The sequence below is a fragment of the Platichthys flesus genome, chromosome 9 (assembly GCF_949316205.1).
Source record: "Platichthys flesus chromosome 9, fPlaFle2.1, whole genome shotgun sequence".
Classification (NCBI taxonomy): Eukaryota; Metazoa; Chordata; class Actinopteri; order Pleuronectiformes; family Pleuronectidae; genus Platichthys; species Platichthys flesus.
This window is the reverse complement of record NC_084953.1, coordinates 18,156,433-18,172,757: the sequence shown is the minus strand read 5'-3', so window position 1 is coordinate 18,172,757 and position 16,325 is coordinate 18,156,433. Positions and strand designations below refer to the sequence as shown.

The 16,325-nt window shown below is 41.0% G+C and overlaps 2 protein-coding genes across 3 annotated transcripts in view; both read right to left on the bottom strand.

Moving 5' to 3' along the window:
- Positions 1–616: 616 nt before the first annotated feature.
- LOC133960724 (ras-related protein Rab-11B-like) lies at positions 617–4,445 on the bottom strand. Its single transcript, XM_062395536.1, has 5 exons — positions 4,305–4,445; positions 2,832–3,027; positions 2,545–2,738; positions 2,302–2,382; positions 617–2,192 (listed from the first exon to the last, which is right to left on the bottom strand). Exons 1-5 carry the CDS (start codon positions 4,342–4,344, stop codon positions 2,047–2,049), a joined length of 657 nt encoding a protein of 218 aa, XP_062251520.1. The 5' UTR covers positions 4,345–4,445; the 3' UTR covers positions 617–2,046.
- A 2,036-nt stretch (positions 4,446–6,481) lies between these two features.
- pip5k1ca (phosphatidylinositol-4-phosphate 5-kinase, type I, gamma a) overlaps positions 6,482–16,325 on the bottom strand; it is a 42,483-nt gene continuing 32,639 nt past the window's right edge. Inside the window, exons 16-18 of one of the 2 annotated variants that reach the window (XM_062395110.1) lie at positions 15,972–16,230; positions 11,318–11,407; positions 6,482–9,917 (exon numbers count right to left, since the gene is read on the bottom strand). In XM_062395110.1, the coding sequence (XP_062251094.1) occupies positions 9,915–9,917; positions 11,318–11,407; positions 15,972–16,230 (352 nt within the window). In that variant the 3' untranslated portion in view covers positions 6,482–9,914. The remainder of the gene's footprint in view (positions 9,918–11,317; positions 11,408–15,971; positions 16,231–16,325) is intronic. The other variant, XM_062395111.1, reaches the window with a different exon arrangement.

Here is a 16,325-nt window from a genome sequence, read left to right as displayed (position 1 = left end):
TTATATTAAGTCAACACAAACCTTTTTTACATGGTATTTTATTTTATAGAGCTGATCTTACATCTGCAAACTAAAAATGTTTGTTTTTTTTATGAACAAAAAACATGTAAAGCCAGGCAGCAAGATTTAAATAATACTTAATTTAATTCAAAATAAGTAGTGCTGTACTGCAATCACGCTGACAGTGCTTGTATGAAAGTGAGTGGAGTTTTGAAAGCAAATATCAATACTTGAATCAACCACTTTATTGACTGTTGCCTTTACTGCTTGTGGGACCAATAAGGAATTATCTCACCTTATCTTAAAGAAGCCTATCCAGAGGCATAGAGGTAATGAAGTGTTACATGGTTGTGTTTTCTGTGATGGTGGCAGGTCATTCTAAGTGCAGATGAGTCAGTCAAACTGTCAAGTGAAACAGCACAGTGTACAAACAGAGACTAAAATCACACGTCCAGTTGAAACTTGAGTTGCTAAACAACAGCAGCAGACAGAGCGTTGTGCCCTGGGTGAGTAATGCATTCAAAAATAAGCCTGCCTACTATACAGTCACATGCACTATGTGGTGTTCATTCTACAGGAATGGTTGTAAAGGGGCTTGTAAAAAAAAAAACACGTATGGCTATGTAAATTATATTTATTTATGAATCAGTATTCTCTGTGCAAACAAGCTTGGGTGTGCTTATTTTACACATTGATTTAAAGAAATGTAAAATATCACAACAGATGCATCAGATCTATCACACATGACAGGATTTCTACCAGATGGTTGAGGAGCAGCCTTTCAGCCAACCATGTAAACAATTTGCATTTCTCATTCTCAGTTCCATTTCCCAGCTAATGACTGTGTCTGGCTTTAGTGAAGTGTTTCGAAAGTATGTTTGTATCATCTTTAACTTTTAACCATTAACCTTATATAATATATTATATACAGTGCATTGTGTTCTTTTCAGCCAACCCCTCCCTCAAAAGCAATAGGAAATGTCACCTTGCTTACTAAGGAAGTTAAGTGTATTTAAAACTATAAGGTGATTTGTTTCACTGAAATTTTTAGACAAGTGCAAGAAAGATTTTCATTATGACATTCTGATGAAAGAATTTGGACCTGAGCCACCTCATTACAGGAACTCCTTAGCGTAGCTTCTGGGTGCTGATCATACTACAATAAACACTTAATCACAATTAATAACAATACTTTTGCTATATTGCATTACTTTTTTTTTTTTGCCAAATACAGATTATCTTTCATCTCAGCAACTGCAAACACACTTACATGAGAAAACACCAAACTGATATCAATTGCATCTGTGTCCTTTGGTATCTTTGTGCACTAAGATGAACACTCACACTTACTCATGCATGCACACACACAAATAAAAACACTCAAGTTTGTTTCACACTTGCCCATATTAAGTCTGACAGTCACTGCCAGTCTGGTCCCTGGCTCACGCTAACTTATTGCCACGGTGGGCACAGGGCTGGGAAGGGGAAATTAAAACTAAAGAGGCGACCAGGAACTCCAGACAGAGTTTAAATGGATACTCCAAAGTACTGATGCATCACAGTCTCCTCATCTCCTTTTCTACATCCACACTGCGTGATTGGCAGAGCCACGTCTACCAGACATAAAACTGGGACTCCTCTTTAGCAGATCATGTCATGGGACTGTATCCTCTGGCCAAGAAAAGGAGGCAAGTACAAACGACTTGGAGCACTGATAAACAGGCCAACTAATCCCTCACCGTTCCTGCAACAGGAGCGGGTCAACAGGACCATAGTGAGTTAATTAAAAATAAATGTAGTTTACTACAGCGCTGAGATCAGCTCCCTATAGGAAACACATTATATAGACACAGGGTCTCCTGAAATCAGAGGAAGACAAACAGAAAAAAACAAAGAAGAAACCAGCAAAAAGGAATGTTGGCTACAAGAGTCTTGGATCAGAGGCATCAGAACCATTGAGAGTATCATGTTTGACAGCAGCATGACAGAGGGAGTAAAGCAGAGTCGAAGAAAGGAGGGACTGACAGAAAGAAGAAAATACAAGCATCACAGGCTTTGACAGCAAGGGAGTTTGTTGCCCCTCTGCCCATCCGTGGTCGGGGGGACGCTGATGTCCACTACATTGTTGCCCGGAGAATCATCATTTCCTGATCTATCCGATATTTGCTTCTGAGATACGATACGGTAGATTTCTGTGACAGAAAAAAATAGAGAAACTTGAGTAAGATTAGAGGAGTTTCACAAGCTTGGAGATTTACGACGTGCTGCACATCATATTCAACACTTAAACACTTGTCTTGCCTGTGAGGATGCTTTTGAAGGCTTCTTCTACATTAGTGGAGTCCAAGGCTGAGGTCTCAATAAAGGAGACAGTGTTCTTTTCTGAGGATGAGAAAGAGAAATATTTCAAATCTAAATGTTAGCACCCTGGACAACAACCGTCAACGTTAACAGCACTGAGGAGTGTATCGTGATGACTGAATTATCCTTGTATCACATGACTTTATTTAAATGCAGTGTTGTTGACCCAGAGGCCACACTGACCTGAGAAGGCTCGGGCTTCATCAGTGGGCACGGCCCTGAGGTGGCGGAGGTCGCTCTTGTTTCCAACCAGCATGATGACGATGTTGTTGTCAGCGTGGTCCCTCAGCTCCTTCAGCCAGCGCTCAACGTTCTCATACGTCAGGTGTTTGGCGATGTCGTAAACCAGAAGAGCCCCCACTGCTCCCCGGTAATACCTGGTTACAGCACAAAACCAGATGAGTACATCAACTCTATAGGATATCCTCCACAGTAAACACTTGTTTGCGCACAACAATAAACAAACTCACGCTGAGGTGATTGCTCTGTAGCGTTCCTGTCCAGCTGTGTCCCAGATCTGAGCCTTTATCGTCTTGCCGTCCACCTGGATGCTGCGGGTGGCAAACTCCACCCCGATGGTGCTCTTGCTCTCCAGGTTGAACTCATTTCTTGTGAACCGGGAGAGCAGATTACTCTTGCCCACTCCAGAGTCTCCGATTAGTACGACTACAACCAAAATACACATCCCACAAACATATTACACATCAGCTTGGTCGTTGGTTTCACAGATTGAATTAGATGAGTCAGAGGTGATCTTGCTGGGGCAGAGCTTGCTGGCAGCCTAGTTACGCTGCATTGTAAGGAGCAAGTGCAACATTTGGGTCATTCTGAGTCAGATCATGAGGCACCCTCACAGATCTGAATGAAAGTCAGCATGCTGATTTGGTCACATGAGCAACCTATGCCATCACAATTATGGATACTAATTATGGAGATATTGGATGATGAAGTTTTAATTCGTTTAAGTAGGATCTGTGAATTCAAATGTCCTTATCTCCTTTAATACAATTCTCAGAAAAATTGTTCTCATGTCGTTTTGAAGCTCTTTCCCAGCCCTTAAGTAAACAATATAATCCTCAATTTCAAAAACATACAGTGCTTCTAAGTTTCATTACAGCCTGTGAAGAACCTAAAGTCCTTTAAGATAACCTTTGCAGACTATAAACAAAATATACACACAGGAGGGTCCAAGTTTTGGGGTCCGGTCTTATTCACAGACTTCCTTTCATTCTAGTTGATATTAAACAGAAGAGATGGCCCTCATTTCCCATAATCCTTAGGTGTGAACTCATTACTTGGATAAAGAAAAAAATATATATAAATATTCCATAGTGTGTAGGTGAATTTTCTCGGAATAGAAAAAATTTGCTCCGTTTTACATTGTGGTCTGAACTTTGGCTATTTTAAGTTCCCTGTTTATGATTTATGTGACATCCACTTCTCACAGGAACTATATCTATGAAAAACCTACTGATGAGAGGTGGGAAGTTAGTAATCCACAGCAACACATACCTTCAGGGGCGATACGCTAACAACTCTGGAGGTAAACAACATGTACGGAGCAGCCATTAGATTTCACTTTAAATTAACGTTGGGTGGTGTCAGGTGGTTGTTAGTAACGAGGCCAGGCAGGTAGCTTCCATGTTAGCATGCTAGCTATTTAAATAGCCGCTTGTTTAACTCACCGCTAGCCTGCTAATTCACTAGCGTTGATTAGCAGCACTGGGCTGTGTGGTGGATCGTGCTCAAGTGTAGACTACTGAATACGAGTTGTAGTAATGCCACATACAAGTGTTAGCTCGACAGTCAGCGGATACCGTGCTATCGATCACCACTTTGCCCCTAGCAGAGCTAGCTTTAGCATTAGCGTCGGTTTGCCGGACTTCCTGATCGGACAGTCGCAAAGAGGAGGGTCGTTCGTGCCTGGTTAAAGAAGAACTCACCTTTGAACAAGTAGTCGTACTCGTCATCTCTGGTTCCCATCTCTAAACACGGTTTAATCTACTTTTCCAGTACTTTCTGAACATCAACAACAAGCATCTGCACCGGCTGCTACCAGGCACCGCCCTCAGATACAGGGCACGAGCAGCACGTGAGGGTAGCCACGTCCACGCGGGCCAATTGGAGAAGTTATCCTCTTGACTGACAGTTAAATGAACCAATCATGTGCTCTCTCTGAAAAAAAGAGGGGGGGAGATAATACGGCGAGGCAGTGCACCCTTTGTTCTCCTGACTGTAACGCCCTATGTCTAAATGCTGAATGAGCAAAATGCAGCCGATTTATACGTTTATAGGCTGTTTCACAATGTTCACTGTGAACCACCACACCTTTTATATATGTCACCCAGTTGTGCAATAGATACAATCTCTATATTATTTTGGAAATCAGATCAGCTACATCCAAACAAAGACCTCCAAGGCCCATGTGAAAACAATCAATGTAAGAGGCCATAACCATGGGTTATTGTTCTTTCTGTTAATGTTGATTACATTTTTTACATGACCATCCAGACTAATGAGGACAATTACTCTGGTTTTCTGTTTTGATCTTGAGTTTACTCTCATCTTGTAGGAATGAAGATTTGATGGTCTTCTATCTGTGCTCAATAGAAATAACTTCAAGTTAAAGAATGGCCTTTCAGACCCCTCTGTGTTTTGCATCAGCAGATTCACTTTCTCTTTTACAGCCACACTTTGCATATTTGCTCTGCTGGCAGGTCCGGAAGGTTGATTCCGGGCAACACATCGACCAGACTGTCAAAATATCCCTAGAGCCAAAGGCAGATTTCAAAGATTGATTCCTAAACAGTATGATGATTAACATTACGTTTCATGAACAAAACATTCAGGTTCAAATGTTTTTTAATCTGTTCATCTTATTCCACAATACTTGCAAGGAAGAAGTGATTTAGCTCATTGATAAAAGCTAAACCTGATGTTTGTTGTCACTGAATTAATTGTTCAGTGAATTGTGTTGAAGACGACTTGCTGAAGTTCAAACCGAGCATCAGAATGGGGAAGAAAGGGGATTAAACAGACTTTGAACGTGGCATGGTTGTTGGTGCCAGACGGACTGGTCTGAGTGTTTCAAAAACTGCTGATCTACTGGAATTTTTCACGCACAACCATCTCTAAGGTTTACAGAGATTGGTCCAAAAAACAGAAAATATCCCTTGAGCAGCAATTGTGTGGAGGAAAATGCCTTGCTGATGTCAGAGGAGAATGGGCAGAGTGGTTCTAGATGATAGAGAGGCAACAGTTACTCAAATAACCACTCGTTACAACCAAGGCAGGCAGAATATCATCTCTGAATGCACAATACGTCAAACCTTGAAGCAGATGGGCTACAGCAGCAGAAGACCACACTGGGTGCCACCCGTGTCAGCTAAGAACAGGAAACTGAGGCTACAATTCTCACAGGCTCACCAAAATTGGACAATAGACGATTGGAAAAAAATGTTGCCTGGTCTGACGAGTCTTGATTTCAGCTGCGACATTCAGATGGGTAGTAGGGTAGTGTCAGAATTTGGCGTAAATAACATGAAAGCATTGATCCATCCTGCATTGTATCAATGGTTCAGGCTGGTGGTGGTGGTGTAATGGTGTGGGGGATATTTTCTTGGCACACTTTGGGCCCCTTAGTACCAATTGAGCATTGTTTATACGCCTAGCCATATTGAATCTATGCTACAAAGAATTAAGATAGTTCTGAAGGCAAAAGGGGATCCAACCCGGTACTAGCAATGTGTACCTAATAAAGTAGCCGGTGACTGTGTATATATATATTTATATTATATATACACAAATATTGTATAGCATACAGTTTTGCTCAAAATATAAACTGAAGGTAATCTCATGCAATTTGGCATAGACTAAAAAGATGCACTAATGCCTCTATACTGTCTATTTTTTGTACAATTATGAGGACTTGGGAAACCAATTATCGCTTGTTTGTGAACCCAGTGCTAGAAGGTAATGCAACCGATCCTGATCAACCTCTCAAATGAAGTTAAAATGATGAAACACTATTTGACTGATTTCACTGGTAGAAATGACTCGCTTCTAGTTTCAACAATAGAAAAATATAAATATAACGTGTCATTATCTCCATGGACAAAAATTCTTAGAACTTCTTTATTTTTGTATTCATTCTGATTTGAATCCAAACACACACACACACACATACAGCCATCTATTTATCCTCAGGTATAAATAGATGAATATACACAGATATACATAAATACACATTTCTGATATGCATATTCATTTTGAAATCATGCTATGTCTCTGCAAAGGTATATCCCTATTGGATGAGGGCACACCGCGATTTGAAAACACGTACACAAAACAGCTGAACAGTTGGAAGAATCCCTACTGATTTGCATGTACAGAAAACCCCACAAATTGTTTCCATGTTTGGATATCTTACAAAGAAACAGCTGTGGTCTATAGACCATAAATATACAGCAGCTGCATCTCAATAAACACACTGAGGAATATGATACAGTAAATCATGTAGATTGCAATCGTCTCTTGCCCAGCAGCAAAAATAAAACCAAATAAAAATAATATTCTCCGATTCAAATGGAAAATATATTTGTATATCTTTATATATGTATTTATAATTTTATGTACACATTCTCAGGAACACAACTATGAGAAAGAAAATAAATACAACAGCACGTGAAAAAAATAAAATACAAATGATAGGCCTACAAGCATGATCTCTCAATAAGGCAATCAAAATGAACTGAAAAGCCTGACTGTACAAAATATTGCTGCTATGGATTCCATCTGATGAACGACAGCAAAGTGATTACAACTGGCCACTGCACATCATGAGAATGAGCTGAATTCCATTTTTTACAATGTCTGACATGGATGAGTCCTCCCTTACACTAAAACACACAGAGCAACTGAAAAACACACCTTCTGAAGTTAGAATCAATAAACACAGTTGAGAGACATAAGCCACAGAGAGACTACAGTTAACACGAACCCTACAATGACTGTGATTCACCATCACACACACATACACACACACACAGTTAATAAAATAAACGCTGTCTGAACACCAGGCTTTGTGAGCAGAGACTCTTATCGAACAACTGAAAGTGTGATATTGTGATGTAATGTTTATTTGGCCTCTATCACTAGTTCATTTTCAGGTCCTCTACAGAAGTGCAAACAACATTCAACCCTTTTTTTTTTTTTTTTTTACAAACCGCTGCGTCTCAACAAGTCATCACTGCAACGCACCATGTTTGTTGTAGTATACAGATAACAGGTACGATATTGACGGCAAATACGACAACTGCTGCTCTACGTCTACACACATCAGAAATGTCCAGGTCAGTGGATTTGTCATTGTCAGGAGGTGCCGCTATCGGACACAGCAAAGGTCACTCATCTACTGATAATTCTTCCACCTCTAAAAGAAACAGAAGTGAAACTTTACTCTTACAAATGTTGGCTTCGCCCTCACTTTTTGTTGTTGTTGTTGAAATGAAGACTTTTTTGTGTGTTAGCGTCTTGTCCAAAAATTGGGCAACACTGGAAGACACTGTAATGATGTGATCATCACTGTACTGACTGACATGTCTGCTGCCTCAGTGTCGTAGTTAACTCCATCTATATCGAAGGCAATAGTCATAAGTCTCAGATGTTTCCACACGAGATGCAGTGAAGAAATTATTAACACTGAACTTACACGACAAAACGTGACGTAAAAACAAACTGGGAAACTGCTTAAAAGCCGCAGTGAACAGATTATAAAAACATAAAAGGTAACTTCTTTGGATGAAAGTTGAAAAAATATCCTAGAAAGCGTTATAAAGTAAAAAGTACCAGTAAAAGATTATATTTAAAGAACAAAATAAAATACAGACAGATAAAACAAATACAAGTTCTCAGTAGTAGTAAAAGCTAAAGAATTGATAAGAAATAATACAGTAAATGTTGCAAATAACGTGATATAATTTATAAATTATTATGAATTCAAAAACTTTTTATCACTGTTAATTCACTTTAGGAAATTAAGTGTTTAAAATATCTCTGCTATAAACTAAGCTGCTTATTTCCACTACTGGAAATGTGAAAATGATGAACTACGTCTAGATGGCGTCTCTTGATTGGTCTAACCATGGTTATCATTCTACCTCAGGCTCTACGATCATAAGCACAGATCCCCAACACCTCAGGCTTCACCACTCGCTCCTCACTGCAGAGGGAAATCTGCAGGTGGCGTGGGCAGCACCATGGAGGCTCCTCCCCATTGGTCAAGAGTCTCGTAAATACAAGTGTTAGTGGGGTTGTGAGGAGCCGCCACAGGAAGACTTAGCTTCAAGTTGTCCTCACTGACAATGATGACGAGCACTTGTTGATAAAATCAGAAAATAGTCTAATAAAATAAAAATGTTTTTTTTTCATTCACTGCTAACGGCAGCGAATAGCTAATGATCATTGGTGCAATGAAACAGACATCAGGAACCATTAACATATAATTCATTTTCAGATTCTGGATCTGTTCGGGATTTATTCAGAAACTATGACCCTGGTTAGACCTGGTATTAACTTTTGTCCTGAGTGATTCCATCACAAATGTTCAAGTTTGAAGCACCCAAATTTGTCCTCAATGCATCTTGAGATCAAATCACACAGACCACATTGTTTTATAAGTGAGAACTCAAATCCATCCAGGGCCACATATGAAGGACATGTAGCTCAGTTTCACAATGAATCAAATGTATTTTTACACTTCTCAGTGACCATACGCTGATTTGTTTGCGGCCACAATACCAACACTGACCCCAACATTAAGATTTCTATTGTTTTTGTGTCTCTTGATACCAGGTCTGGACAGGGTCTACGGGTTTTGTCAAGAATAGCAACAACAAAATAATTTTTTTGTTGTTGTAAGTTTTTGCAACTTTCATATGGATTTTTCCTGTTGTAATGTCGTATACATCTGGTTTTCTTTTATGTAAAAAAACACGATCTCTAAGAAACAAAGGTTAAATACCAAAAATCAAAGGCAACAACTCGATCATATAGCATTATTATGTTATCACAGACACACCCATGTTCCTGTGTTGAGTAACAGTGAAGATATGAGAAAAATAAATTGTTAATTGGGAAAGCAGCGGCTCCGCTCACATCACAACTCAGTGTGCTGCTCTGCGGAGTGAGTGGGAAAAGCCTGTTAAGAAGCTGTTGGAGGGCAGTGCTAGTGTTGAACACAACAAACAGTACAACCGTCTTCCATGTATGTCAAACATATATGCACTATGTCCCACAAACACATATTCATTAAAGTTATATACTTTTCATTTGTTAAGGGTGAAAGGCAGGGGTTTCATCACTCTCAGAATTTTCTCCCCCCTCTGGTATTCAGTCCCTGTTTTCTCTTGGTGTGTTTGTTTGTCTGTATGCCTGTTTAAAATCCTGCTTGGGAAAAAGATCCTGCTGCTACCGCTGAGTTCTGGACTTCAGACCAAAGAACCAAAGAGTCCTCTTCACTGAGACGTCCGCTCCTCTCTGCCAGAGAACAGGGCTTACTGTTGGAGACACAGAGTCAACATATGAGCGTACAGATCACACACATTGATAAGTAGAAACATAGACATGTAAAAAGATGGACGACATGACAGCTCCCAAAAAGGGAAGCCAAAGCACCACCTGGTGGCTGACTACATTATAGGTCATCAGCCCCGCCTTATCCATATTAGTGCATGGGACTAAGAGGGCTTCATTTTGGGTAGGTACAGATGCCTCGTCCATCTTTATTCACAGTTTATGTGGACTAATTTATCTGTTCTCATGCATTACTTAAAACAAAAGTAAGCTGGCTAATCAAAGTGCATTTATAAAAGAAGAAACAGGAAAACAGAATAGGTAACAAAATAAGAAACCTCTTAAACATACAAACACCCATGTGCACCTGAAAACAGGAAAAGTGAAGACGTCTGCCAGGTAATTAAGTCTGTTAACATTGACCTTAAAATCCTATATAGATTTAGTGGAAACATTTAGATTAAATTATGCCATATTTTTATGATGTCCTGAGCCAGCGTTTTTTTATTTAATATTTGCAACCTTATTCTAATCCAAATCTAATAACATCATGAATTTATCTTACTGGGATGGACATAAACTAGGCTAGTAAAACATCCCAGGAACTTTCTATACAGCCAACATCGTTTGCCACATGTGAAAGGAAAAACCTTGTGTTGAATGTTTGATTTGTATTTTAACACTTAAAATAAACTACTGACTCTCAAAGTAAAGCCAAAAGTTACATAAAATCAATATATTATTGGGCAAATGCTCTGCAGGGACCGGAGGCCTCGATCTGGGGGGGGCAGTTTTGGTGATTTTTCTTTCTTGTTTTTAATAATTGTTTTATTTTTTGTATATTTTTTCAGCATTGTGTTTTTCTGTAAAAGGAATAAGAAATGACTGAGAAATGTGTGATGAACATATTCAATAAAATGTGACTCCTCTGTAGGTTTAATGTCCGCAGTCTAACTGTGAACATTGTGCAGTGTGAGCTGTGGGCGCGATTTGATGCATGAGTTTAATGGCGTCACACAGGCTGATGCGGAATCATGGGGTAGTAAACGCTGAGCAGCCTGTTGTCGGAGGGAAACAGGAGGACTGGCAGTGGCAGGCGAACAGTGACCATTTCAACCCACATATCAATGAGAGATGAATGCCGTCATGTGGTGGAGGGTTTCTGAACACACAACAAACCTGCTCTTAGAATAATAATAGAATTTGTGACCTGAGATGCTTTTTCCACAGTTACTGCAGACGCTTCCTACTCAGTTACAACTCATCCTCTCCATCTTTGGATGAACAATCACCACCAAACACAACATGGTCTACACCTGATTATACTCCTCCTCTAAGGGATTTTCCCTGTACTGGATACATTGGTCCGATGCTTCTCACTTACTGTCTCTCTTTCCCAATCCCCATCTGGCTGGGCCTTAGACTCTGAGCCATAGTGTAGCGGAGAGTACACCCAGGTCTTGTCCTCTGGAGGCTGTTTTTACACACCCACCACAGTAGAGGGAGCCAGAGGAACAGAGGAAAGGCCAGAGGTACAGAGACAAGCAGCAGGGGCAGGCAGGAGAGAAAGACACAGGAGATCACAGGAGAAGAGAGGACAAGACAGGAAATGAAAATTAGGGATGCATAAAGGAGGAAATGTTGCTGAGACACATCGGAACGTGTGAAACTAACATATATGAGCAAATGTTAAAAGGATGTGTTAATCCTTTCAGTGGTTAGCAGACTTGAACATAGATGTACATATCAAAAATAACTGGCGGTACTGGTAAATATGATGGGTCTGTGTTTGAAGCATATGTCTTGGTGGTTGTTTTGCCCCATTTAGCTCCTGGGAAGCGAAGTGAGGTGCAGAGAGCGAGGGATGAGACGCTGCATCAGCCAAACAGGGATGAAGAGCAGGAATTAGGAGGTTGGAAGGGGAAGAAAGCCAGGATGCCAGGACAGTAAGACACAGAGAGCATCCTCAGTCTGAGCAAAACACAACAAAATGTTCCTTTTGTCTTTTCCAACAAGCAAAATCACTCTTTCTATTGAGTCCCTGAAAGCCATGGTATTATCACTATAGACACCAGGCATTTAAGACCTATAGCTGCCACTAGGAAGGTATGTTGGTGATGGAAACAAACAAACACAAACACACACACAGAAAGAGCACGACCGATTTATCATTCGGCCGATAACGTTGGACTCACATGTATGCGTTGGTCGCATCAACCGAAATAATGCTCTGACATCATGCATTGCCGAACTTCATTGTGGTTCCGCTGCATTGCGTTGTTCACACTGCGTATGGCAGAAGTTAGACAGAGCTCTACTTTTCATGCGGCAACAGAAGTGCAGGCGCTAGCCAATCAAAATCCCGCAAATTTGACAGCAGAGGAAGCTGGAGAGCCTGGTCTGTCTTCATCTGGTTGTAGATTTTATTTCCTGAGTACTTCTCTTTAGCATTTTACTGATAGATAGCATCGTACGTTAGCATGAAAAACAGCTATGATGTGTGTCGTAAGCATGAAACTGTGAATGTTGTTATGATGATCGCCTCAGCACCAAGCATGCAGCATGCCCGTTGACAAGTGTTAATGCAATACAAACGTGTGAGTCCAGCATAAAATCGGCCATTATGAGGCTTTAATGTTTAATATCATTAGGAGCATATGTTTACCAATATGAACATTTTAATTTAACTAAATAAAAAATACAGAAAAAATGTGCATTCATCTTTAGTTACTAAATTCAAGCTGTATATATATTTGGTTGGGTTTGTGATTCATTTTCATTTATAGCTATTTATAATGAACTGAACTGTAAAATAGAGATCCTCAATTACAATTGTTTGTCCTTACAGTTTGATAACCACATCTTTGGAATCATTGCAATTACAAAGAAAAAGTAAAGATACATCGCTATACACACACATACACGTACATATGGTCCTAAGAGGGATGAAGCAAGCTGTCAGTGAGCGAGGAAACCAATTTAAAAGAAGATCAATACAAGAGCAAAACACAGACACTGAGTAAGATGCCTCCAGACTTGTGTTTACAAACCTCCCACACTTCTTTGTCTTCACTATGGGGAGTGTAGACATTAGGTTTTAGTTTCAACACAATAACAAACACTCCAGCCGTGAATATATTACATCAGGTATGAGCCTCCTGCGGCATACTCAGGAAAACCTAGTTTTCTCTCAACACTGTCATCTTATGTTTCATAGCACAGACAAGTACACAGGACTGTTCTACCCTCACACCACAACAAAAACCATCTCTCCTACAATCTCACTTACTGGCCTGCCGGACTGGCATTTCCTCCTCTGACGCACAGGAGAGACCACCCAGGTCCTCCCATCAGGAAACTGACAACAACAGGGGGACGTGGTACATGACAGAAATAAAGAGAGACATGACAAACAGAAATGAAGGACAGACGAGTGAGGAAAGGTGAAAATAACACATTGAAAAAAAAGAAACACGTGCTGAGGTGAAAATGGAAAAGTCACTTCTGGTGGAGAGTAACCCAGCAGTGCAACCTAGATACACTGGATGAATCAGTGGTGACAGATAGATTCACAAGTATGGCAGCCACTCTGTTTTCATCTCCCCCTAACACACAACATGCTGCCATCGCACCGCTTTCATTATGACGCATGGCGACAACCACAGAGAGGCAGAGGGGGAGGAGGAGAGGTGAGGCTAGAGAAAGAGAGGGAGATGTGGAGAGGAAATATTCACGACTAGATAGAACAGAGGGAGGTGAGAATTACTTAGGAGTTTGGGGTGAAATGTGAGAACAGAGGAGAGAAGGAGGGAGGAGAAAATGATGGAGAGCAGACAATGGAAAAAAAGACAATAAAATGTGGAATAGAACAGAGGTGAAGGGGAGAATACAGATACAGAGATACATAGATACATAAATAAATGTATCTCTGCATCTCTGCATCTATGTATCTATGTATCTCTGTATCTCTGTATCTCTGTATCTCAGAAGAGCAGGAATCATGAAAAGTGAATGTGGAAAGTGTTGATAGTGGCTGAATAATTCAGACACGAGCCACTCTGATGAACCTGTGAGGTGGACACGCACGCATGTTACACCCTCCAGCAAATTTCGTGGAAATTAGTTAAATAGTTTTCGTGTATTCCTGCTTACTAACAAACAAACAAACTGTTATGAAAACACAACCTCCTTGGCTGAGGAAATAATAAAGATTTGATCTTGTTCAGAAAGACCTTCTGGTAGCTGAAGCTCCTGAAACAAGTAAAACTATTTCACTAATACAAAAGCACTAATATGTTTTAGTTTTTGTTTCTCGCTCTCATCCCTGAGTGTTGTGAATCAACACTTTTACACATTCATCGATGGAAAAGCAGGTAAAGCTGAGTGATGATGCAGAACCTTGATTTATGTGGGATGTCATGGAGGAGAAGCGATGATGATGACAGGATGATCAAATGACGAGTTGGCTGATGGAGCTGCTAAATGATCAAGCTAAATAGGGAAGTTGAAAAACAACCTTCACATATCCATGGCATGTACGTCTTTCACTCTTATCGGCATAGTTGGTCACTGCCTCGAGGCCACTTGGGACCACACAACCTGTTGCGTGTGTGTAGTTAGATTTCATCACGTTTTGTGTTACCTGGCCTCGTGCAGAACTACAGACCCCAACCCTGGTCCTGTGTTCAGAGAAGCATGATTTTTGGGCCTCGGCCAGCAGCGGTCAGCTGAGAGCGCTGTTAAATAACTGAGGGAGCTCATTGACTAACCTGTTGGCCTTTTCTCATGCAACATTCGTGGGTGATTGATTCCTGATAGGGGACACCAAGTGGGAGTGTAGCCAGGTGGCACAGGAGGTACGGAGAACATTTCTATCGGTTACTGTGATCAGCAGCTCTGCTCTCTGTGCAGCAACTGACACTCATACATTCATTTATAGTCGTGCTTTTGGGCACATTGACACCTGCCAACCCAACACTGTCTGGTGGGAGCCAGTTAGCCGCTGGAGACTGAACATACACAAACTGCAAAAGCTGTAGTTGTTTTTTAGTTAGAGTGAGTCTGCAGCTCTGTAGAATATTATATAAGATAGGAACAGAAAAAGTGATGGTGCACATGCTATTATCACTTAAAACACTCCAAACTAGAGAGCACACTGCCAAACACTGTGCTTAAAGGAATAGTTTAACATTTGAGTAAATATGTTTATTTGCTTTATTGCTGAGAGTAAATATGAAGCTGCAGCCAGCAGCTGGCTAGCTTAACCATCCATGCATCCATTTTCTTATCTGAGATTTGTATCTTATTTGAGGTTTTCCAATGCCAGATAAGATCCTACCAGTGAGTTGTAGGTCTTCCACTGGTTCGTCTTCCAGTTGAGTGGACCCATTAAACCTATAATAGAAGGCACTTAGGAGCCTGATTAGATGCCTGAATCATTCTAACTGGCACCTTTCGATGTAATGGATCAGAGGCTGGACTCCGAGCTCCCTGGGGCTCCTCCAGCTGAGATGCAAGGCGAGTCGATCTACATTCTGACCCTCACCTACGGCCACGAACTCTGGGTATTGATCTCGAATACAAGCCTATCAGCCTTAGAGATGAGGGTGAGTCGATGTTGCCTAGCTTTGCATAAAGACAGGAAATAAATAAAGATGTTTTCATTATCTCTCAACAAGAAGCCTATTTTCAGCATATTTCTCAAATTGTCAAACATGCTGTATAACTGAATACACCACACGCACACACACAGCAACAACTTCACATGCTCTTCTTCCCATACCAGCCTGATTCTCCACTTGCTTTTGTGGTCCTTGTATCAACGCCTCTGTAGGAGAGCATCATACGGCTCAGACCAGGGACTGTACAAACCATTGACACACTGACCTTGACTCTGAGATGATTTGATGGCTAAATAAAAAGCTAGTTCTAGTCTGAGTCGAGTTTAATTTATCCTCAAAGGAACAGTTTCTCAAAGCATGTAAGAGAAGGTCAATCTGTGTACATAGGTCAGTGTTCGTGGAAGGGGTTTTACTTACAAAGTAGATATCTGTGATTGGCACATCATCGTCATCATCAACTGAAGCCTGGCTGGTGCAGCCCGAGCCAGACATCTGGCTCGCCCGGTCCGCCTCCGCCTCCACCACCACCAACTTGGGTGTGGATGCAGCTTCCTCAGCTTCCCCAGGAGAGGAGGCAACACCTGGGGCAGACGATGGGGCTGCTTCAGGTACTGATGAACAGGTGGAGGGCTCTGCAGCATCCGGAGCCTCGGCGCCAGCTACTTCCTGAGCCTCGCTGTGAATTAAACAGATGTGTGATTGTTTAAAGTCGCTGTGGGCTGACGCTCAGAAAAAACCGACACAGATTCTCAAGCTAATTTTTAGATATCT